Source organism: Diadema setosum, chromosome 13 (assembly GCF_964275005.1).
Source record: "Diadema setosum chromosome 13, eeDiaSeto1, whole genome shotgun sequence".
Lineage (NCBI taxonomy): Eukaryota > Metazoa > Echinodermata > Echinoidea > Diadematoida > Diadematidae > Diadema > Diadema setosum.
The window spans coordinates 15,005,693-15,031,108 of NC_092697.1; the positions used below are offsets into that span (position 1 = coordinate 15,005,693).

Here is a 25,416-nt window from a genome sequence, read left to right on the forward strand (position 1 = left end):
GAGTCGTGCTGTTCTGCTTTAATGGAGCCAGGCGATGTATACATCTCCAAACCAAAGACGCAAGACGCACAGCTTTTGAAGTGATGTTCATGAAATAAACAGAATATTCCTGTAACTTTGGGGGTTTTTTTTCTCAATGAAAGTAAATTGACACATTCCTGTTAAGTGTCTTCTGAGGCAACAATACCTTCACCCTTAACATATTTTACATTTTATCACTTATAGAGTAATAAATAAACAATGGACAACAAAAATTGTATCATTACATAACCACATTAGCAAATACTGGAAAGTAATAAATGCACTAAAACAACTGCTGATTAAATTTGTACACAAGACATCATTGCTGATTGGTGCTTTCCTGGAAAATTGCATTGAAAAAAATAATAAAACAAAACAGGCAATTTCATTCTTACTTTGCACTCTGCTAAATTTTAAGTGTTGAAAGGAATGCAATCTCTGTGTGCAGCAAGTTTAACCCGTTGAGGATGGACCGATTTTGCTGTAACACGCATTTCCCATAAACACCTGCCCGAATATTCTCGGGACTTGTCTTCAACGGGTTAAGGAATGCCTTAGAACCCCCACCCCATCCCCCCCCCCCCCCAAAAAAAAAAAACCAGTAATGGGCCAGGAATGCTAATACATTATATATTATATATACATAGGGAAGACATGCTGGTTCTATCCTAATGATACCAACTACTCACCTCACACTATTGCCACATACCTCTTGCGTATGAACTGAAAATATAGACAATATAGATGTTTTTGATTAAAAAGGCTCCTAAAGGATACTAAAAATGAATTTGCGATAAAATTGAGTACTGAGTTGTCATGAAGTATATAATGCCACCTCTCTATAATAAGCATTTGGGCAAGAAATCTACAGAAAGCCTATAACTAATTTCTACTCACACCTATTGCAACTTATAGACTTGGGTATTGCAGTAAATAATACATGTACAAAGAAACTTACTGAACAATGGTAAACCTGGTACAGTATATATGATCCTTTGAGTTGTTTAAGTTGTCATTTCTCCTCGATTAATTCCACCCCAACCTTCCCATTAGATGATTAATTTGTTTCCCTCTATCAATGCACATCTAGCTCCGTGCAATGGTTACATAGAATTTGACTATGTATACATCATGGAAGTTAACACTATGCCACATAGCATGTATTTCTTCTTTTTGTAATTAAGTTGCCCTTGAAAGGCATCTATGATGCACAAGGGATGTAATATCTCCCATGCTTCAAATTTCCCATAGGCAAGAAATGCAACCTTCATAATAGACTACCACATAATCATCTACTCTGTTTCAAAGCAGCCCGCCTGACTGCAAAATGTGGCAGCAGTGTCAAGTCAGGGTGGAAGAGATATCCACCTCCCTGGTCAAACCTCCACTTTTATCTATGATTGTTACAATGGCCTTTTGATGCTCCAAATGTCACCTTCCGCAACAACAACAAGAAAATAAAGAAGAAGAATGTCAACATGTGTTATGTACATTTAGAATATAGACATCATTTCATACATTGTATGAGTGGTTGAATGATGTGCTGCTGTCTTCGGTATTGCAATTAAGACAGAACAAAATGCAATGAATATGGTGTACATTTCAGGGTTTACAGAGTTCACCTGCTGATGTGCAAGTGTGAAGGTACAGAACAACATTGAATTATAATCAAAATGCATAAACACAGAGCACAACTGTAGTTGCACCATCAGACTGAGTTTGACATAGAACTGCATATGGAGAGATTGATCAAATTATCAGTTTTGTTTCAAATGGTTTTCAAAATAAAGACAGCAGTAATCACTTTGTATGTGTATTCTAAGTTTTCTATCATAAACACTCAGAATTGCAAGTACCAAAGATTGCATTTATGTACATGTCTAAATTTCATGTCATCATATCTACAGATAAATTATGTACCTAAATGTGTTGATAATCACAGAAATTCTATCAATATTCAACACTTATTCAATTACCTTTTCATGGAAATTAAATTCATCCTTTTTGAAAAAGAAAGCGAACAGAGATTACTGCACCGTTACACTATGTTGAATTTAGGAAGCATGCATGACTGATATTTCCTACAGCGCCTCAAAAGAATATCACTGAATATAAACTCCTCCAGATATTTATCTACAAAACTGTGCATCTTAGAGAAAGAACCTCTTTATGATAGCTGAAAGATGAGGGTATCTATGCAGTAGTTCCTTTTAAATTGCAAATGTATGTCTGTACTGAATCGCACCAAAGACTTCCTTGCACTGAAATTGTGGTTCTTTGTAAAAATTCGAAAATGAAGTATTTTTCGCGGCATAAAAACAATGTTTGTTTACAAAATAAAGAAATATCGTGTTAAAGGCACCAACAATGAATCCAGACTAATGAGCTCTTGCCTTGTCATCAACAAGGCTCACTCAAAGTAGACGGCAAAGACGATGGCCGTGGCAAAGATGGACGTGTTCTCGTAGGACGCCGTGGCAAAGGTGTCCCGCTGGGAGTCCCACAGGCAGCGGCTGCCCATGTGAAAGTCCTGGCTGCGCTTCTCTCCGATGTCCACCAGGCAGACAATCTGGCCGGAGGACAGCAAGTGAGACGATGCTCAGAGAATATATATATACATTTGAGTCCACTATTAGGGTTAATACAATAATTTGTAATGTTGATGACTGTACTACTACATATCTGCCCACTTGGTTTGACAATGTCTTTTTTTTTTTTCTTATCTCCTCAAGTTCTTTCCTGACATTCATAGCTTTCAAAATTCTATTGCCATATTCCATCCCTATTTTGACTTTTGTATTCTGCATCTGTTTATTCAGAATTATGAATGATGCATCTAATCAGTGGTATGTATACTTGAGCCCATACACAAAAACACTTCTTCAGTGGGGGGGGGGGGGGGGAGATAAAACATTTTAAAAAGTGGTACAAGACAACAAAATGTGCAAGACACCTGAATAGAAAGAAGTAATATTTGGCTTTGGTACCAAATAAGCACCACCAAAGCAATAAGAGTTAGACGAAACAACTTGCAAGAATGTACCTTGCAAACACTAAAAACTTTTCATTTGTCATGCACTGATGTTAAACATTGGTAATCCAAATTAGTGTTTTGAGGTTACAATCCCAGTCAAGCTTTCTCATACAGACAGAGAATTGCAAACATCAATACTGCAGTGTCTATTGCTGCTTCTCATCATAGAAATTTATACCCATGGCTATTGTTTTTACCTCATTTGTTCTCTTGTAGGCAAAGTATGGGAAGCTCTTTGTGCCCCCTACTTGCCAAAATACAAACCACGAAATTATACTGCTGGCATAATTATTGATCAATGAGTAAACTTTATATTCTAATTATACAACACCTATTTAGAATGTAGCTATCCGATTGGTCGATTGCCCATCACGTGACATTTAGTGAAAGGTTCTATTACACGCTCTGGCTGTCTCAGCGTGCAATTTTGGTTCGATCAAAATGTTCTATTGCACACGCTCTGATGTCACAATAAACAAACATGTGCCGCGCGCACTCAACAACTACAAGCGCTCTTAACTTTTGTCACTATTTTTTGTAAACAACTTCGTTTCGCATACGTATACACGTTAACATGTACATACACGGTGACTGCGACTGTGAGGCTACTCATTCATTTTTCACGGAAAATGGTTGCCATTTCTGTGCTAAATTCAAGAATCTGTGAGTACCAAATTTGTTGACATTCGAGGTGTTGTATAAAACAAATAGTGTATGGTCTTTACTCGTGTAATGGAATGAGATTTCACACTCGGTGAAAGATGAGGCGCACTATTCAACTCGGCTTCGCCTCATTGAATAGAGCGCCTCTATCTTTCACCTCGTGCCAAATCTCGTACCATTGCACCTGTGACCATTCACTATTTGTATAACACTAAACAAACCACTTACTTTGTATCTCTCGAAGTTGAGTTCCTTCACCTGCTCCTTGATTTCTGCTACCACAGTCTTGGCAAGCTGGCTGCACTGGATCGGCTCATACACGGCTTTCTCAAGGTGCTTCTCTAGAATCTCCTTCAGGATTGGCTCAACCCTCTCTGCAACAAACCTGACGACCAATCACAAAGCAGTTTCAATTTCTTTCTTCACAATTGTTTTCTTCTCTCTCTCTGTCTTTTTTTTTTTTTTTTACACCAAATGACTCATTAAATAGAGTTAAAGGGACTGTACAGTACTGGTTGAGGTGGGGATTCATGTTTTGAACATTCCTATTTAAAGTGAGATAATGAAAAGCCTCTTATGAAATATGAAAGAGCATGTAATTTCAAGAAGGATTCAACGTTTATTTGATGAAAATTGGTTTTCAAATGGCTGAGATATCCCAAAAAGTGCTAATTAAAAAAGGCGACATGCCACAACTTTATTAGGATCTCTTTGTTTCACCTTGTTTTTGGATATCTCAGCCATTTCAAAACCGATTTTCATTGAATAAACTTTTGATACCCCTTAGAACTGCATGCTCTTTGACATCTCATAGAGTGGTTTCTGAATATCTCGCAAAACGTTAAAAGCTAAATCCTCACCTCGACCAGAACTGTACACACCCTTTAACATTTACACCCCCCCCCAATCCCTATAGGGCAAGACCTCAGACAGACCACTGAAAGAGAGCACAAATTGACAGATTTCTCATTTCTGTTCTGTCACTATGGTCTTCCTATTGGATTGAGGCGCATTTCTACATACAAGGAGGCCTTGCTAACTTAGGAGCTTCACCTGCGAGTTTGGATGGATTGATGAATGCTGCTGACATAGCCTGGCAAGTTCAGATAGTTAAGCTATTTTGTGCCTGTGCATGTAAAAGGTTTAAATGTGACCGTGCATCACATAACCAACAAAAAGTCGCACACACTGATGTCAGGATTCGAAATAGGTCAGATGGGTCAACCTAGTCAATTTTGAGTTTTTCATATTTTCTGAAAGAGCAAAACTTCATCTACATTATGGTAAAGTTCGGGATCATAATATGAATGCAAAATTGTGGTTTCTGGCATTTTTTTAAAGCACTTTTTTGTAGTATAGTGTGAATAGATGTGTTTCAGAGTTCCCTTTTCATTTCTTAAAACCCTTCACACACTCTTCACTTTCAACTCTCATAACTTGAAAGGATGATGCTCCTGCTTTGAAAGTTGGTATTAGTCATGAATAGAAGGTGATAATAGACCATAATCAATGTAGCTTAATCTTATAAATCCTTCATTGTTTATGCAGCAGAGTTTCATATCCTGTTTCTTGTCCCATTCATTGCACAGCTATCACTGCCTGATAAGAATAAGCACTTGAATAGACACTCTACTTTAGAGCCTCTTCTCTCAGTAAACACTTTTCCAGAGTATGTGTTTTCTTTATAATATTTATATAGGTTAGGAAAGTCCATTTGAATTGAGTTATACGTTGTCTTAAAGCTTAAAGCCTGCTCTTTCAGAATCTGTCCTTAATTAAAAACCCATGTCTGGCGATCAAATTTTTGTTGGTTTTGTAGTGCTGGGTCACAAATAAATGTAGAACAGAAGAGTGGCATATTGGGAACCAACCTGTTCCTGGGCTCCAAGCGGTAGGTGTTCTCATACTCCACCTGGTGTTTGGCATGGTACTCCTCCATCTCGTCGCTGGGGGCCACGCCCAGGGAGATGTAGCTGCGACCCTGTTCGTGGTGGGGGCGCCGCCCGCCGGACAGGTCAAACAAGCTGCCCTTGGCAGCAGTGGGATGGATGTTCCCCGCATGAAGGGTGGCACGGCGGTTCATGGTGGCAGGGGGTGTGACGTGTCGCCTGGCCCCTTACAGCAGCTGAGAAAAGTCAAGTCAAGGAACACACGCAGGACCCCCTGCAAGAAGGATCAAACAAAGGGGCTTCAAACGCTATCTGTCTGCCACATGCAATAAAAATATAAAGCAATATTTTCAAGCACATGAACTTAAAGGGAACGTACAGTTTTGGTTGAGACCTAATTTCAGGTTTCTAACATTTTTAGGTGAGATAATGAGAAACCTCGTATGAAATATGAAAGAACATGTAATTCTATGAGGAATTCAACGTTTATTTGATGAAAACTGGTTTTGAAATGGCTGAGATATCCAAAAAAGAGCGATTCTAATAAAGTGTGGGACCCACACTTTATTACGATTGCTTTATTTTACTTTGTTTTTGGATGTTTCAATTATTCCAAACCCGATTTTCATCAAATAAACTTTGAATTCCTCTTAAAATGGTATGCTCTGTACTATATCATAAGTGTTTTCTTGGTATCTCGCAAAAAATTAAAAGCCAAATTCTCATCTCCACCAATACTGTACCATCCCTTTAAAATGGGCAAGTCTCAGATCTCTCTCTTTCTCTCTTCAATCATAAAACAGGTGATCACAGAAAATCTCTAAGGACTGGAATACAAATAGTCACCATGCTTTGTACTTGGTTTTGATCTCTCCTTCAAAATATTTACCTTCCATTATGTGACCCTTGAGATATACTTTTTTTGTTACTGCTGAGAAAATAGGCATAAAGTTTGCAGCTTTCTTCACCCCCGATGAGGTGAAATCAGATCTACCTGGTTCTGTCACACAGCTTTGGTGATGGGGAAAAAAATGGGGAAAGACTGCCAGATAACTTCTAAAGTCTTGATTTCTTCCTGTCATCAAAATAATCAATTTAAATCTTGACCAGAATTCAAAGTTATGTCAACATTCTAAACCAACACTTCAGTAACAACTCAATTACAATGGGATGAATCAATATCAGCTATCGTGCAGACTGTAGCTTTAACTTTATCTCATTGAAGACTAATCAGCATGTACTCCGGCAGGTGTGTATAGGGATGCATGCTAAAGTGAAATTAGCTCATCCTCAATAGGTTAATGGCAATGATCTTTTCTTACCCACATTTCATCAAGACAACTGGGGTCCATCTCAGAAAGTCTTTAAAGGGATGGCAAAGTTTTAATTTAGATGGGGGAATCAGATTTCAACTTTTGGCGATATGATTAGAACCCACTTAAGGAATATTAAAAAGCACACTTTTTACGAGGAATTCAAAACTTATTTGATGAAAATCAGTTTTGAAATGGCTGAGCTAGCTAGATATTAGCAAAGTAAAACAAAGTGGTCCTAATAAAAGGTGGGTCCCACCTTTTGTTAGGACCTCTTTAATTTTGGATATCTCAGCCATTTCAAAACCAATTTTCATCAAATAAGTAAATCATTACCATTCCTTTAAGAGAGACTTTTTGTCACAAGGCACACTTATGAGAGACTTCATGAAATAGATTTTTAATAATTGTCTTTGAAAATCTCTCATACAACATATGAGTGACTTTGGCCATTATGAGATGTATGTGAAGACCTGTATGTGATGACTTTATGAAATGGACCCTGCATATTCAGAGAGAGCATTTTTATCTTATTTTATTTTATTTCATTACATTTTATGGAAAAGGAAGTATCACGGAGTGTAATACTAAACATGGTGATGAACTTAAACCAAGTAAGTACAATGCACTTCACTAACCTGTCCTGTAACTGTCCTGTAGTAAAAAATGAAAGACTATGTTCTGGGTGCAGGATTCTTTGCCAGCTTCACTGGGCAAGTTCCATCATGACAGCTTCTGCAAGAGACAAGAAACATAAATATCACATTAGAAAAGAGTAAGTGCGGGTAATTTCAACCGGCTCGAGAGTTTTCAGCCACTTTGGTAAACTTTGGATCATATCTCTGCTCACACCATCTGAATAGCAATCACCCCTATCACATCCATGGTTATAGCTACCAGTGACCTACTGTACTTGAAGAGTTTTGGTTCCGAGACATGAAGTTTTCCACTTCCTAAATATTGTCACTTTTAAAAAAAAAAACTGAGAATTTGTAAGTCAAGTGTGATTTTGGGCTTCCTTAAGTGTGCAAATAAGAAGACATGGGCCTACCTAGACTGTCCTCATAGCCATATACCTTAGGATTACAGCAAAAGTTCTTGTATTAGAGCTCTAAGATACACATATTCACTTCCTCACAACTGTTGTGCAAATAAACATTTGCTACAGCTTTGAAAAGTTTGAAAAAAAATATGACTTGATCTCCTTGTTTTAATTTTAGTGTCAGTCACAGATAAAAAAGGAGAAAATTACAATTTCAGAGAGCCATTGTAAGAGAATTTGAGGCATTAAAAAGTTTGCAAATATTGCCTAAATCACAGAAACGCTCAAGCCATGGTGTATTGTTACACTTTGCAGTATACAAAATACATACCCTGCACTTTATGCATCCACAGAAGCTATGATAGTACATGTAACTTAGAGATACGAAGAACTAGAATGTCCAGAATAACAGTCAGTAGACACTTCATACTTAGTCATTATTGTGTCCCAATTACTGGGTATGTCATGTCCGAATAGATGGTTTGTAATATCTTCACTCGGATTGACACTACGAGTGTACACCTTGGTGCCGGGTTATAGACTGCACTGTATTGTGGTTTATTGCTGAACACGTTCATACTTCTGACACAAGGTGGCGCTATTACAACTCCTCCCTTCTTAATGAAAAAGTTCTGGTTACATACATGTGAATACATGTGTGGTTACAATATAATATATATAAAAGGCTAAAATAACTATAATGCAGGCTTATGCATTTTTTTTTTTTTTTTTTGCCTTGTCATATAACTTTGTTACCCATGCAATGCATAATATCAAAATGTTAACTCCATAAAGGATCACTTTTCCTTTCTAAATAAAACATTTCTTTCACATAGAAAATGTTTACAACTGTGCTTTTGTTCAAAATGTGTCCTATAATCATTTTCACTCATTTGTGTGTGTGTCTATCATTATACAATCAAATATCATGTCACCTTAGAACAGTAAATGGGTAACCAAGGTAATACCAGTTATAATGTGAGTTTAGAATATCATCAAAATCTGTGCTGCCTTCAATCTCAATCAAATACATCCTCAAAATATGATAAGTACATGCTTGTCATATGACTTCTTGATAAAGTAGTACATCTCCTGTGACCCGCATGTACAATATACACTTGTATTTATAGGTTTTTAAGTCTGTTATACATGTTATCAGTGCCACTTTAAACTCAACTTCCGGTGCACATAAAACACTCAGTTTCATGAAACATTTATCTGGCATTATTTAAAATATAAATTCCAGTTGTTTTTTTTTTCATCAACATTTAAAACTTGAACTACAGATTGTAAACAGCTGTGAGTTTGCAGGAATGTACATGTATGCATGTACAAAAATTGAATGTTAACAAAAACATTTCAGGTATAATCTATAATTACCTGTATGTTCAACTTTCATTGCATTAGTGCTACATTTTTTTGTAATAATAAAAAATCAACTTAAAATTAGATACATGTATGCCTTTTTGCAAACTGTTTCAAATTCCTTTTTTTTTTTTTTCTTTTGTATGCCAAAATTTTGCAACATATACAGTGTACTCTCATTATAAGGGAAACACTGACAAACACAATATTTGTAATGGGCCCAATGAGTTTGTTATTACAAGAGCCCACTGTATGAACAGATTATTTGTGCAACACTTTTGTTATTGCTGTATTTTGCATTACTCCATCTGCAAATTTAGCAATATAACATTAAAACAAAAACAAACAATGCATAAACTACAAATTTGGCATTTCTGTTTATGCATCAAATTTGACCACAGGTTTTCTTTTCCTGACTGGATACCTTCCTTGTCCAAACGTGGCTGACCCACCTACCTCTGATTGCGGTGGGGTCAGTCTCTGACCTACATCTGTTTCACTAGTCTCTAGTCCAGCAGTTTGACTGCTACTCACATTTGAACTTCCGTTTACATGTTGGTTCAATCCCTCACTATCATTTGTACGTTCATGTACTTCATTTTCATGCATTTGTGCATGTGTTTCAGTCATAGTCACATTTTCTGATTCATCTGGTTTCTCCTCTGTTCCTAACTCAGCCATTTTCATTGTCATCATGTGATCAATGTGTACCATTTTCACTTTCCCACTACCGAACATCTTGACCATGTAGGTTCTTGGCCCACATTTTCTCACAACCCTTCCTGGTGACCATTTCACCCACTTTTGATGCTGGTTTTTCACCTTAACTTTTTGGTTTACCTCCACACATCTTTCTTTCACTCTACCTCTGTCATGATTTTCCTTTTGTTTTTCTTGTTTTTCCTCTACAGTTTTAGCCAAGTTTGGTTTGAGCAGTGTGAACCTTGTGTTTGGTTTTCTTTTCAGGAACAGTTCTGCTGGTGTCTGCCCCGTAGTGGTATGAGGTGTGTTTCTGTATGTTATCAGAAAATTGGCTAGTTTGTGTGACAGTGATAACTGTCTTTTCTTTGGATTTTGGTCAAGCATTTGCTTCACTAGCGCGCGTTTCACAATTTGCACTGTGCGCTCAGCTGCTCCGTTTGAAGCTGGATGGTACGGGGGTACCCTAGTGTGCTTTACACCATTGTTTTTCAAAAACTGGGTAAAGTCTTCTGAACAGAATTGGGGTCCGTTGTCAGACACGATTTCTTCAGGGAAACCGTAGGATGCGAACAATCCCCGCAAAACGTCTATTGTTTTGCTTGAGGTTGTTTTGTTCATCGGAAACACCTCAACCCACTTGGAGTGACTATCTATCACAATCAACAAATTTTGCTTCTCTATCTCTGCATAGTCTATGTGTAGCCTCTGCCACACTCTACTCGGCCATTTCCATGGCTGCAATGGTACCTTTGGGGGTTGTTTTCCTACTACTTGACACGTACTACACTGTTCTACCATATGTTCAATGTCCTTATCAAGACCTGGCCACCACAAATAGCTTCTCGCCAAGCTCTTGGTCAGGCACATACCCATGTGCTGATCATGCAGATCTCCTAACAGTTTGTCTCTGTACTTCTCAGGGATTATCACCCTAGATCCCCACATCACACAACCTTGATCTATTGAGAGTTCATTTCTCCGTACAAAGAATGGTTTGAGTTCAGTGTTTGACATGTGGTTTGGCCATCCATTTTGTACGTACTCCTTCACCTTTGACAACACTTTGTCTGTTTGGGTTGCCTTCCTAATGTCATCTGCTGTGACTGGCAACTCATCTACATAGGAGAAATAGAACAAGTCCTCTGGGTTTGGAGTCACTTCTGATGCCAGGGGTAACCTAGACATTGCATCAGCGTTACCGTGCTCCGCTGACCTTCTGTATTGAATGTCATATTGATATGCTGACAGTATGAGGGCCCACCTTTGCATCCTAGCTGCAGCCAGTGTTGGAACATGCGCAGTTGGATTTAGAATGGCTGTCAATGGTTTATGGTCTGTTTCAATTACAAACCGTCTGCCATAGAGGTATTTGTGAAACCTACGAACACCAAAAATCAAAGCAAGCGCTTCACGCTCAATCTGCGCATAGTTTCTTTCACTGGTACTGAGTGTTCGGGATGCGAAGGCTATGGGTCTCTCTTCCCCATTTTCTAACACATGTGAAATCACAGCCCCTACACCATATGGTGAGGCATCACACTGCAACTTCACTGGTTTGTTTACATCATAGTGTACAAGCATGGTACTCTCTGCCAACTGAGATTTGCACAGTTTGAACGCTTCTTCACACTCACGTGTCCACCTCCAGGGTACATCATTCTTCAGGAGCTCATTTAGAGGGTGCAATATGGTAGCCAAATTTTGCATGAACTTCCCATAGTACTGCACGAGTCCCAAAAATGATCTGAGCTCAGAGATGTTCCTGGGGGTGGGCGCGTTCTTGATGGCATTCACCTTACACTTCATGGGGTGTAAGCCATCCTTGTCAACTCTGTGTCCTAAGTACTCTACTGAGTCCTTGAAAAACTCACACTTCTGTGGTTTGACACGAACATTGTGTTTCTCGAGGCGTTTCAGTACCTCTAGCAGTTTCTCATCATGTGTGCTCTTATCTGGAGCTGAGACCAAGATATCATCGAGGTAACATACCACACCCTCAATCCCTTCAAGGATTTCTGTCATGACCCCTTGGAAAATTCCAGGAGCTGTGGATATGCCAAAAGGAAGCCTATTAAATTCAAATAGACCCAAATGTGTATTGATTGTCAGTTTAGACTTTGATTCATCATCTACACCTAACTGTAAATAGGCATTTGTCAAGTCCATTTTGGTAAAGACCTGCCCGCCTGTGAGGGTACTAAACAGATCTTCTGCAGTGGGTAGTGTGTCTGGCATGTTACCTTCCAGTACCTGGTTTATTGTGACCTTATAATCACCACAGATTCTGACACTTCCGTCTGACTTAGGTACTACTACAATGGGTGTTGCCCATTCACTATTGTCTACCTTGCTGATAATGTTTTCAGACTCAAGTCTTTTCAGTTCTTTTTCTACTTTTTCTTTGAGTGCATACGGCACAGCACGAGCTTTACAATGTACGGGACTAGCGTCCGGCTTCACACGAACTTTCGCCTTGTGACCTGTGATTTGTTCTCCTTGGGCGCTGAACACTTTAGGATGCTGTTTGATCACGTCCTCCGCACACTTGAAGTTTACGCGAACATGGAAGATGTCACTCCAGTTGAGCTTCAAGGTTTGTAGCCAATTTCTACCCAACAATGCTGGCTTATCTCCCTTGACGACCACCAACGGCAAATCTGCTTGTTGCCCCTTATATGTGACTGGGACCTGAACGCTACCCAACACTGGGATTTTCTCTCCAGAGTAGCTGCGCAACTCGATTCGCTTCGCGTCTAAAGGAATCTGCTTCAGCTTTTCCATGTACACTGCTTCTGGTATCACACTCACTGATGCTCCGGTATCAATTTCCATTGTTACAGGGGCTCCTCCTAGCTCCACACAAACTGAAAATGATCCGTTTTGTGCTCTGGCTGGTTTACCGGTAGCTGTTGAATTACTAGATATCGTGTACATAGCAAGTTCGTCCTCCTCAGTGGTAGGTTCCTGCTCGAGGGTATGTAGTGATTGACGATGTCCGCTTGTGGATCCTGAAGATCTGGTCTGCTTTGAAGTAGGCTTGTTTTTGTTTCGACAAGCGCTGGCGATATGCCCTTTCTTCTTGCACGAATAGCACTCTGCATTCTTAAATGGGCAGTTCATTGGCGAGTGCTGTCCTGAGCATCGGTAACAAGGCTTCCCTGTCCTGTTACCATGGTTACTTGTCCCTGTGCTTGACTTGGGTGACTTCGCTTTATTTGTCTTTTGGGCGGGATGGTACATCTTGTGAACTTCCCCTGATGACTGGTGCTGCGCTGAGGCTGACGGGCGCACTGCCTTAGACCCTTTTTCAGCCAAGTCCATCTGGATTGCAGTGCTACATGCCACATCAAAAGTAAGATTGGACATTGTCATCAACTTGCTGCGTATCCTCTCACTCCGAAGACCGCACACAAACCGATCTCTCAAAGCACGATCTTGGAAATCTCCAAAATTACAGTGGATTGATAATTTCTTCAATGCCACCACGAAATTCGCGATGTCCTCTTCTGGCAGTTGACATCTAGTGCCAAAACGGTAGCTTTCCGCAATCTCCAGCGGTTTAGGGTCAAAATGATCCCTTAGTTTATTCAGTATCACTTGGAGTGATGTGTCTTTTGGCTTTCCCGGTGCCAGGAGATTTTTGACAGTTTCATACACTGCAGGGCCAACTTCAGTGAGAAAAATTGCCCTCATTTTGGTCTGGATTTCACAGTTTTTACGCACAGACTCTTCATCAGTAGCATCTATCTCTACTATATTGTTTGCGGCAAAAAATAACTCCAAACGTTCCACATAGGCACTAAAAGTCTCACGACTTTGTTGGAACTCACCCAGTCGTCCAATGTAGCCACTGGGCGCCGCCATCTTGGATTCCTATTCTTGACAGTCTCACCAACGGTACGTGTTGAATCCAAAATAATCAGTCGGAAATTTAAGCTTAAACTCCACTAATAGTCCTCAAAAACATCTCAGTGGGACGGTAGACATCATAATCTACTCGAAAAACAAGCTTGGGATTCCGCTCATCCCATCCTCGTCGCCATATTTGTAATATCTTCACTCGGATTGACACTACGAGTGTACACCTTGGTGCCGGGTTATAGACTGCACTGTATTGTGGTTTATTGCTGAACACGTTCATACTTCTGACACAAGGTGGCGCTATTACAGTTCACCTTCAACTAGACGAACATGGGGTACTCATTCTATTGCCATGTGTATATCTAGATTCTATTCACAAGAACCCATCAATCTCTCCCGAGGGGTCAATACAGACTTGAAAGCAAAACACAACAAGAAAGCAAGAACATTGGCCTCACCACAACCTGTGAGGGAGCCCTTTGGGAAGCACTAATTGACAGAAGATGGTGATGTAAAGTTTTAAGACAGCTTCAACAGGTTCATCAGGTCACAGGCAACCATGATAAGAATATTTAAGAACCCGAACATTCTTTAGTCATGGTACTTAGGAGCGCCCGGCACGTAGACAGGTCACTTTTACTGGCTCCAATTTCATAGCTAAAATTTCACAGTTTTGGTGGTGAACTAGGACGGTGATGTAAATACTGTAACGATACCAGCATTAGCAGGCTAAAACAAAATAAAACAAACAATGACTAGGGTAGTTTGGAAAGACAGATTTTATGAGGAATGACTGCTAAATGACATATTTGGTACTTCAGATTTTATGGGGGATGACTGCTTAAATTACATACAGTATGTGGTTATTTAACCCAAAGTTGCTGTATACCAAGTTAGCCTAGATGTCTGGAAAGTAATTGCCAATGCATAGAGATTACCTAATTCACCTAATCCCTATTGAATCATCATAGCCTTCCTGCCTGATTGAGGTACATTGCTACACCAGAGTGGGTAATCTCACGTCGGAATTATAGTCTAAGGTTTCTAAATATGAAATCTTTTGTCTTTTCCAAAACATTTTGCTACCCTGCATAGAGTTGCCTAATTTGGTTTGAATCCCATGCATCATCTGAAATTGCATATTGGTGGTATTATGTATCTACAGATCTGTATTATAGTTGTGATCTGTAGTTTATCTGGTCTGGTAGGCTTTCATGCTGTTTCTATGGGAGGTTTTCGCAAGTGGGACAAATTATGCATTACTATTGATACTACAGAGCTGAATCTAAGATTTCTCAATATAGGAAATCTACAAGCAGCAACAATATCATGCTTTAATGGCGATGATGGGTCAAATATGACTTCTCTACTATCCATGCGTGGTATCCCACTTGTGGATCCAGCAGCTGAACAATGTTAAATTTGATCACATGATGCATAAGTTTTCTTGTATCTTGCTGTGGTCTATTTCAAGCCACATGATATTAAGAAATGCACTTATTGTTTCTTTCATATATTTCTCACCTTTTAATGTACAACTAATATCACTGCCTCTTTATTTCATTGTCACTAATGCTATTCCTTCAGGAAATACGAGCAACAATAGATTGAATTAAAATGAAGTAGCTGATATAGTCAGATATTCCCAAATTCATGGGTGAGATACTTGTTTAACATATACATTCTGCATAACTTAGTATTCATATGACCATAATATGCAATACCGAGTTCTTCTTCTAATCATATTTACACACTTTGTGCAGAAAGGAAGATGCATGGTCACTTGTTCTACCGACACTGTGTTTGCAAGGCAAGCTGTACAAACACACATATTGATCCTATGTAACTCTGTGTTTGACGGAAATAAAGTGCCCCCAATACCAATTAGATTTATGGAATCTGTGCGTTAGGAGATTAGATACCTTGTTTGCACCGAATCTTGACTGCTCATTTGCCGCTGCCATGGCAACTGTTGCGTTTGATAGATGCCTGTAGCAGCATGGCCTTCAATGAATAGTGTAATGAACACTACATTTACACTGCAATATTCTCTCTCTCCGTCTCTCTCTCTCTCTCGCCCCCCCCCCCCCAAAAAAAAAAAAAAAGAAGAAGAATGCATCTGCTTGTGACATCTTGACTACGTGATATGACTATCTCAGGCTTGGAAAATCTTGCTGAATCTTTATCACCATATGTAAATTTGTGACCGAAGAAATCTGTGAATGACTATGAACATGTCGGGCCATTCTTCTTTGACAGCTGTAAGACAATTTTCCTACTGGTGAGAGCATAAGTTAGGTTTTTGTTGTTGTTGTTGTTGTTTTTTTTGGTTGTTTTTTTGTTGTTGTTTTTTTTAGGGCTTATCAACAGCAGACACTAAAACCAACATCACAGCACATCATTTTTTTTGGGGGGGGGGGGCGGAAGATAAAGAATGTGTCAAATTCCAGATCAGCCTGTCTTTTTTTGATGAGCAATACATGCCACATTTAAATGCAGATGACAGATGTTTTGAAATTGTTAAGTTTCCACTCAGCAATAAAAAAAAAGATGAAAACATCTTTATCTACTGAATGTGTTTTTCCCAGGAATGCCAGTTAGAATGAAAAAGAGGGCCTGAAATACATCTACATGAAGCTCCTTTGTACATGAACAGGCCTGAACTTTGAAACTGCCAGGGCCTGAATTCAGAAAACTGGCATTCCTGGTCTGTCCTTTTGCCTACAGTAAACTTGACTTTGCCTGCTTTCTCGATGACCGACGGGAACTTTTGGAACAGGTTCGATAAATTCAATTGTTCAAGAAATATGAATTAGGTTTGTGACCACAAATATCTTCCTTTTTTTCATAAATACATCATATACTGCAACAGGGGGCCCACAATCTACAAGCTTCGCTTTCAGTGGGTCCCCCATCTGCATTCTTTGATTAGTCTGTCACTATAATGCTTGTTTGATCCTCTTCTAAAGTATAATGTAGCTCCCTTTGTATTGATTACTCATGTTGAAATTTTTTACGTCCAAGTACACTGTGCATATATGTTATTGATCATGTTGCGATGGAGAAATATAGAATGAATTGAACTATCCGTACTGCATCTTACACTGTCCTTACAAAAAAAGAAAGAAAGAAAGAAACCAACAACCAAGCGTTCTCTCTGGTAGGGGAATATAGTTACATTATCAGGATTGAGGATAAAACAGAAATACTAAGTAAGCAAGTTATCAATTTGAGTATCTAGAATCAAGTATCAAGTTGCTTGACAATAGCTCAATGGGTGCGTGAGAATAAATGAAGAGAAAATAAGTCTACCAATGAGAAGATTTTAAATCTCTGCAAATGGAAAATCTTACCCGAGATGGTGCTGACAGCAGAACAGAAAAATCGCATGGCACTTGAGCAATTAGTAGGTAAGTGTTGTCAGCACAGCACTTCACAAATATATACACTGCTTTCTTCTGTACGCAAACACCGTATGATACACTATTTCCTTTTAAGCTGACCAGCTGCACGACTCACCACCAGCGTCTTTGAAGGCAGATGCCAAGTTACCAACTGCGAAATGAGAATAACGACTACACAATGCGCACATGACAGCGAGATTCATCCACCCCTCTCAATGACCAAGGTCGGCGTCTTCCATCACGTAGCTGTCCGGATGCGCTCCCGTGAAATGAGATGACATCCCCGGGATTCAAGGCTTCAACTCCAACTTGGACAATTCCCTCCTGAAATCTGACGTCAATGCATCTGCAGGGAAGTCTCTCACAACCCTGTACGACATAATGAGTGATGTGTCAAACCTTCCATCATCCGACTCGACATCAATTATGACACAGAAAGCTAAGTGCTCAGTTTGAAACTGCTGGACACGTCTGACTGGACTGCAAATAGACAGAGGGCAATACTAAAGCCAGAGTGTGAAAGCGAGGGATAGATGTTATAGAGTAAGAGGACACTTGAAGTATTGATGGACACTCTTCCCTAGCAAAGTGCAGAAATCCTTTCAGCGGATGAGATCACAAGGAGTTAACTCCGTTCTGGGTCTTTGTTAATTATCAACTTGCCCGTCATCGATGTATAGATTGCATTAGAGCCACACACAAAAAATTGTGGAGGAGGGCGGTGCTAATTACCTCCGTGCATCACCGTCTTGTTGTCAAGGCAACACTGATTGTCATGTAATGAAGCAAACCCCTCTAAAGTGTTTCAGGGACCTGCCCTTGAGCAATTTAATTGCTGATAAAACATGCAGTCTATAGGAAACAATGAATGCGATGATACTATTTTCTGCAGTCACCCAAAGTTAAAGTGCAATTTCACATCCTGTTTTTTGTTGGCTTAAATACATGAGCAAAATTAAATGACCAAAATATAACCCGGATTTCATTAAAATTGGTCCTTTTTGACAGTTACAGAATTTAAATGTTTTTACATACCATCATCAAAACAGCAACATTGTTATTTCGCAATCATTACAAACTGGAGGAAGTCATATGACATGATCTCATATTATCATCTCCACATTGGCAGACAATACAGTACATGTAATGTAAATCGGTCCTACATTGTCTTTTTGTCATGAAATCAGCATGAAATAGTTGTATCCTTGCATCATATACATTGTAGTCTGATGAGTACACATGAATCATGAGTTATATGAAAAAGGGGTTATACATGTAGTTGCTATCCATCATACCATGATTTTTGTAATTTATTATTTTTGTGAACCCACCAATGAAAAAATTTTGATGTGACAACATCTTTTACTCCTTGTATTTTGCATGTGAGTGGATTTAGATCACTACATGTATTTGGTGAAAATTAGATGTCAAAAATTCTATTCAAAATTTCTTATTATATTGCCAATATTGATGAATGTCATGATGATGTGGAACAACACTCTACAGAGACAGTACTCTTTTGGATGAAAGGGCACTTTAGATATTTTTTTTTCTTTTATGAGATAAGGCAGAACCTCATAGCATTTGGACAGATAAGAATCTGCTCATTAAAAAAAAAACTTTGGGGGAAAAATGCTCTAGACTGTGTGCTCATTTACTGACTTTTCTATAAAATATTTGCAAATCCTGCCCATTTCTGTACCAAGTTCATGACGACTACACAGGTCTGATCCATTCAACACTGCATGATCTGTTTTGATTTTGGAAAATGATACAACATGACAGTTTGTAATTTTCAATGATTTCTTAACAGTCACTACATGAAATCACACCATGACATTCCATATTTGATGAATGCTGCAGGTTAGAGAGGGGTTCTCCTTCTCCCCCCCCCCCCCCCCCCATCATCTCTTCCAATTATTGTAGCTGGTCAATTTAACATCCATGCAACAGTGTTGAAATCTAGATGAATACAGTAAGCTCCCTCTTTTCTATCTCCACAATGATGCTTACAATGATGCCTACACAGAAGTATTAATTATTTAAAAGGTATTACTGGTGCCAATTTTCTGAACAATCCATTTATACTACCGTACCTCATACATTGCTAGTTTATGACAGAATGAAAATAAATCATGCATACACCATAAAACAAATGAAGTGGAATGGAATGGTATGTCATTAAAATTTGATTGACATTTGTTTACTGAACCTCACATGCACATTGATAAGATTATATTTTGTCATGACTGTACATGGATGCATCCTTCACACTTTTAAATGCATGTCTTCATGGTTTTTACTGCACCCACACTACTAGTACAAATTGGAGCTTGGTTAGAACAGAGCAAGGAGGTACATGTAGGGCCTACCTCCTTGGTTAGAACTGGCTTACAACATATCACTTCCACACTAACAAAGCCAGTACCAGTACAAATATGTGGAGTCAAATATCACAGCATACTCACATGGCACCATTTCTGATTGTGACTGAAGATCCACTTCTTATAACTTCATCTCCATCACTTATAGACCACCTTTTCTGCTCACAAACAATTATAAAATTTTCTAACACCGATAGCAACCACAAAGTTATACATCAGCATGACACAGCTTTGGCCCTCCTGCATATATGCTGGGCAGTGCGTTCCTGTGATTGGGGCACATCAGCTTCTCCTATCCTGTGCGTTTTATAATGGGTAGATCCTATCTATGAGGGCAATATTACAGCACAAGCTGCTTCTTCAAATCCCCCAAAAAGTCCCGGCTGAATCCCCAGAGCAGTTAGAGGTCAAAGGGAGTGGAGTTGAAGAGATGACCTCACGGATAAAAAAAAAAAAATAGCTGCCCTGTTGAGGAAGAAGGCTCCCATCTCCACCACACATCCTAAAATATTTTCATGCTGAGTGAGAGGTCACGGCTCTAAGGGACTGCTTGGTGATGAGAACCCAGATCTAGCACTATTACAGTGGAGCAATGTTATCATATAAAGTGCAACTGTTTTTTTTACAACGCTGTCATCACCATGTTGCTGAGAATTTATGCTGCCTCAATTTAGAGATGGAATAAAGTGCACTTGCCAACATGAGGTCGAGTTGTTCACAATGCCAGCAAAAATGTCATTACATGGGAATTAAGAAAGAGAGAGGGAGAGAGAGCGATAAAGGACTATTTTTGGCAGTTATGCAGTTTTGTATTCAATCTCAAATACTATAGATATAGATCTAGAAAACCATTTGCAATTTTGGTAGCTCAAACTGCAGCAGAATTGCAAATATTTTTAAACATCAATTTTACTCACCTGAATTATAAACCACATCAAATGACAGGAAGTGCCATGTTTATAATTTACAATGTATCAAGATTAACTGAGGGTTGAGAAACAATTCTATTTAGTTGTATACGGTCTTTGTGGCTAAAAATAAAGAAACAAAAGTTTGAAAAATTCCCTGAAAAACAAACAAACGATGCAAACAGATGATTAGATCTACATACAGTGAACCAAGCAGATCCAAACAAAGTTTTTTTAGTTGTATAACATGATTAGAAGTCTAGGCTAGTTGTAATGGTACACATCCTTCTCTTGTGATAGGGCTTGTACTAGTCTGTAGACAACTACAGTACTAGATCATTTGATGTAAAATTAGGAAAAGGTTACTAATCGTAATCTATGCTAAAATAGTAACATTTACAGTGCAATCCCATCATAGCTAACAATGAAACTCTCATTAAAGTGAAATAAAAACAGGTCCTAAAAAAGTAAAATGATCATGCATAAATAGTGTCTAGAATCTCTTTTACAGTTGAACCTCTATTATCCGGCCTCCCTTTATCCGGATCTCTCTATTATCCGGACGCAATCTCGCCGTGATTTTTTTTTTTAAATCTTTTTTTTAAAGAATTACGGGAGGAAAGGGCGATTCCCAACTCCTTGAGAACTCCTACACAAACACACATGAATTACATATACTTGATACATTTCTTAATAATTATTTAGGTAAATCATCCCAAGAATTTATAAAAGAAAATGATTTCATTCTTACAAACACGAACCTCTATTTTGGGGTCTGTTACTGAGTGTAACAATGAAAAGGTTGCAGTATACACATTACTACATGTGGTACTACAATGGGCTACATCAGTACATGTGTATATGTACATGTATAAAGCATCGAGTCTCACGTATCCGGCCAAATCCCTTATCCGGATGAGCCCCGGTCCCGACTTGTCCGGATACGAGAGGTTCAACTGTATATCTATATCTTATTGTTCAGCTGTAATGGAATTTTGATATTTACTAGTATGAATACTACTAGGAAAGAAACTGCCAAAGTAGCCTGCGGCTGTGACCTGTGCCTGTGCAGTCGTTCTGCACATTCTGCATATTTGTCGCTTTATCATTTTTAATAGCTGCAGGCTGATACAAAGACAGGGTCTAACGTTAGGCTACTAACATTAGAGCTAGATGTGATAGGATCTTACTAACATTAACAACTTGGAAATTATTCTATAGAAATTTGGAAAGTCTATTCTGTTGTTGTAGGGCTCTAGACACAGGCTCTAACGTTAGAGGTCTAACGTTAGTAGTTGTTTAGTGTACTGTTACTGTGTTTAATACAACCAAACGTTAGAACTTTAAATTAAACTGTAACATACCCATCTTGTTTTATGGCCTTGTGATTTTAAAAGAAAAAAAAAAATGTCTAGAATTTATTGATCCAAAGAACCAGACTAGGGCCTACGCCTAGACCTATCTAAAGTGATATCAATCGAGTGATTTACAACGTCCTTTCTGTAGATTTGTTTGATAGATACTTTATTTTCTGCAAATCAATATAGGTTAAAGTTACATAATCATGAACATGTGGAAAACATACAAAGTATATTCAAAACAGAGTCGTTTGACTTGCATAAACAACAATATAAGAGGAAACTAATGGTATAATGTACAGTATGCATGTCTATGCAGCAGGGATTACAATAACAACTGTAGTTAAGAAGCAATTATGCAGAGGGCCGCCATTGTAAGCATTGCTTGAAAAGATGGTCGGCCCGAGGAAAAGGTAGGGACGTACTAGATTCGTAACAATACAAATTCTGCTGCGAAGATAGCAGGGGAAAATAAATTCTGATGTGTGATGGTGGTGACTGTGCGTGCAAGTGCTTGAAAGTGCACACAGGCAGATAGGCTGGAATTTAGAATCATACTATAATTTGAGCAACCTTTGTCTGTTTGTCTGTTTGTTCCTCTACTCCTCCCAGGTCCTTGGTCCGATCTCCATCAAATTTAGTGGGTGGATGCAGGTTGACCGCAAAATTGCCTTTGAGGGCTTCATTTTTGGAAAGGTCAAGGTCACTGGGGTCAAAGGTCAAATAACTGTTTTTCGCTACTCCTTCAATGGGGATCTCCCAGGTGTAGGTCTACTTATATGGGGATCCCCCCAGAAATATCCTCAATGGGGATTTCCCAGGTGTAGGCCTACTTATGCTTCCAGCAAGTTTGGCCAAGATCGGACCAAGGAGTAGCGCAAAACAGTTATTTGACCCCCATTGACCCAGTGACCTTGACCATTTCCGGGGGAATCCCCACAGAGGATTTCTGGGCACTGGCTGAAGCCAAACAAGCATGATACATGTAGGGTTGGACCTACTAGACTCTACTAATCGACCGCCTAATGTTTATTTGCTTGATAAGAATATTTAACACTGAAATTCACGTAAAAAACTTGACCTACGTGATTGAGAAAATCCAGCTCTATCAAATGCCGTTGTTCCCTTTTCGATTCGAAGTTTCAGTGCAAAAATATCGCCGACGAACTTGCGTGGCCTCGTTTCAGCTCCCCGCGGTAAATCGCGTTTTTAGGATCGACCGCTGATTTTGCATTGACAATGCACGTAAACCGAGTTGTATTGAACACCGTGTTGTACGAAGCTTTTTAGAAGCCTTTTAGAAACTTCCACAGACATTACATTGTGCTGTCATTACGATTCGGTGAAAATATTCATTCGAAATTTTGTCCTTGATTAAAACCATTAATAAACAGTGAATTATCGCGTTTTCCCACACCATCCTAATCTACATTCAAAGCCAATCCATTTTTATGTGCTTTGCGCGCAGAAAAGTGCGTACTAAGTGTTCAGTGCGCGAATTATACGCGGTCGGTTTCAATAAGGGTGGTCGATATGTAGTAGGGCTACTATACATGTACTCTCTGATAGTAGACAATGTTGTATACAGAGGAGAGAGAGAAGTTCTCAGTACATACCAAACTACTGCGATAACTTCATCATACCCCCCCCCCCCCATATGCCCCACTTCGGCTGATTCAGCACTCCACGGGTACATTGACTAGTAATACAGTGGACTCCCGTTATAACGAAGTCCTCGGGACCGGCAGTTTTCTTTCGTTATAACGAAATTTCGTTATAACCGAATGAATAAACAATAAAAATACATAGAGTTGATAATGTTGCGGCCCTAAATTTTATTTCGTTGTAACCGGAATTTCGTTATAACCGTGTTCGTTATAACGGGAGTGCACTGTACTAGAATTGGTTTGCTGGAAGAGGGAACGATAAGCAATGTTGCCATTGGGAGACCAACATTAGGCCTAACCGGTTTTAACCCGTTACGTTAGTCATATGATTATGAATTATTTGTGTTTAGCATGCCTAGTTCGTGAAGTAGATGAACATACTGTAGGACCTAATAAAATGTGCTTCTTTAAGTTTGCTTTGAATGAAAACAAGGAGGCACACTGTTTCAACTCCTCAGGAAGAGTGTTCGATGTAGGGGCCTATCCGGATCTAACGTTAGACCTCTCTCGGTCTACATAATACAGATTACAGTGAAGCCTGAACGTGCGTGGGGATCATCTTCAGTAGACGAAAACATACCGACATTCGATACGACTTCCACTGGTATACGAGTGGCGAGCCTATGTAACACAAATAAAGCAACAACAAAAAAAGCATCAATATAAGAATAAAATAGGTCTTTATCAAACGACATGTATTGCTTACACCTATTTCAGACAGACCTTGGCTAAAAGAGTGTGAGTGTGTATTTGATGGAAACTTACCAGGAGGGAGGAATTATGGTTAGCCAACATCAAACTAAATCTAAGAACGATCCACTTTACATTCTTGGCAGGTCGAACGAACGTACTGTACGGTCCGGACTGTTGATTCTCGTGTATGTTTTTGTACACAGATGTACGTCGAATTGGTAGTACAGAGGTACCTACGTTGAATTGTACGTTACGTACAAGTATGTAACGTGCGCGCTTGTTGTACAGTATGCGGCCGCGCGCGGCCGGAGTACGAACATGCGTCTGTAGCATAGAGCTCTAAAAAAATACAGCTCTATGGTCTGTAGTCAAAGTACACACGTACTGTACACGCGTATTTGTCACATTCTTCTCATAAATCATTCACCGGTATCTTCATCACAGTCACGACCTGACACTGTCTTATTCAATGTCCGAGGGGTGGGGTGTAGGTCTAAGGTGTGGTGATTGTATTTGTTTTTGTTTTGTTCTTTTTCTCTCCGTTATTATTTATCCATTTTTCTTTACAATGAATGTCGCTGTATATGGGTATATATGACTATGGCTTTTTTTTTTGGTAGTTTGTTTGTTTTCATTTCGAGTTAATTCTTCTGCTTCTTTTTTTTTCCCTATGGGTTTTCCCCTATTTTTTTTTGTTAAATGTTGCTTTGTTGTTTGTGCCCGTCAGAGCAATCGTCTTGATCTCGAGTAATTTTTGCATATTACGTAGGTTTTAGATTCCCCCATTAAAAAAAAAAAAAAAAAAAAAATCTTTTTTATGGGGGGGGGGGGGGGGGAGGACGTTGATCACACGGCGTGCATGCTTAAAAGCAACTACTGTAGGCGATCACGATCGAGTTCTTCCCGGGGGGTTCTTGCGAAATCCAAAGTTCGGTCGAGGAATATGAATGCGTGTCTCAGTCTGCATTGTTGTTGTTGTTGGTTTTTTTTTTCTTCTTCTGCTTTTTGTGTGTTCTTTGTTAGCTCCTGATTCTTCCGTTTTGATTCTTCTCAGTTACCACTGACATTCATCTTCTGGATTACGAACAATCAATGCGTGTGTTTTATGATTA

At 39.1% G+C, this 25,416-nt stretch overlaps 2 protein-coding genes across 3 annotated transcripts; both read right to left on the reverse strand.

The window, feature by feature from the left end:
• Positions 1–609: 609 nt before the first annotated feature.
• LOC140236915 (dynein light chain Tctex-type 5-like) lies at positions 610–24,468 on the reverse strand. 2 transcript variants are annotated; one of them, XM_072316853.1, is made up of 5 exons: positions 24,377–24,468; positions 7,559–7,655; positions 5,590–5,843; positions 3,947–4,103; positions 610–2,590 (listed from the first exon to the last, which is right to left on the reverse strand). In XM_072316853.1, exons 3-5 carry the CDS (start codon positions 5,799–5,801, stop codon positions 2,432–2,434), a joined length of 528 nt encoding a protein of 175 aa, XP_072172954.1. In that variant the 5' UTR covers positions 5,802–5,843; positions 7,559–7,655; positions 24,377–24,468; the 3' UTR covers positions 610–2,431. The 2 variants fall into 2 exon arrangements, with proteins under 2 accessions (XP_072172954.1, XP_072172953.1); XM_072316852.1 differs by having other exon boundaries at positions 5,590–5,881.
• On the reverse strand, positions 7,627–13,893 carry LOC140236437 (uncharacterized). Its single transcript, XM_072316361.1, has 4 exons — positions 12,462–13,893; positions 11,664–12,074; positions 10,899–11,144; positions 7,627–7,655 (listed from the first exon to the last, which is right to left on the reverse strand). The coding sequence occupies exons 1-4, from the start codon at positions 13,891–13,893 to the stop codon at positions 7,627–7,629; spliced, it is 2,118 nt and encodes a 705-aa protein (XP_072172462.1).
• Positions 24,469–25,416: the final 948 nt, after the last annotated feature.

Excerpts from the sequence above, each read along its gene's own strand:
- LOC140236915 (XM_072316853.1), bottom strand. The coding sequence starts at position 5,801 with ATGAACCGCCGTGCCACCCTTCATGCGGGGAACATCCATCCCACTGCT. Across the intron at positions 4,104-5,589 it reads CGCTTGGAGCCCAGGAACAG|GTTTGTTGCAGAGAGGGTTG; the intron begins GTTGGTTCCCAA and ends ATTGGTCGTCAG. Across the intron at positions 2,591-3,946 it reads TCAACTTCGAGAGATACAAA|ATTGTCTGCCTGGTGGACAT; the intron begins GTAAGTGGTTTG and ends TCCTCCGGCCAG.
- LOC140236437 (XM_072316361.1), bottom strand. The coding sequence starts at position 13,893 with ATGGCGGCGCCCAGTGGCTACATTGGACGACTGGGTGAGTTCCAACAA. Across the intron at positions 12,075-12,461 it reads GGACGCTAGTCCCGTACATT|CTCCTGGAATTTTCCAAGGG; the intron begins GTAAAGCTCGTG and ends GCATATCCACAG. Across the intron at positions 7,656-10,898 it reads TCTGCATGATCAGCACATGG|AAGCTGTCATGATGGAACTT; the intron begins GTATGTGCCTGA and ends TGTCTCTTGCAG.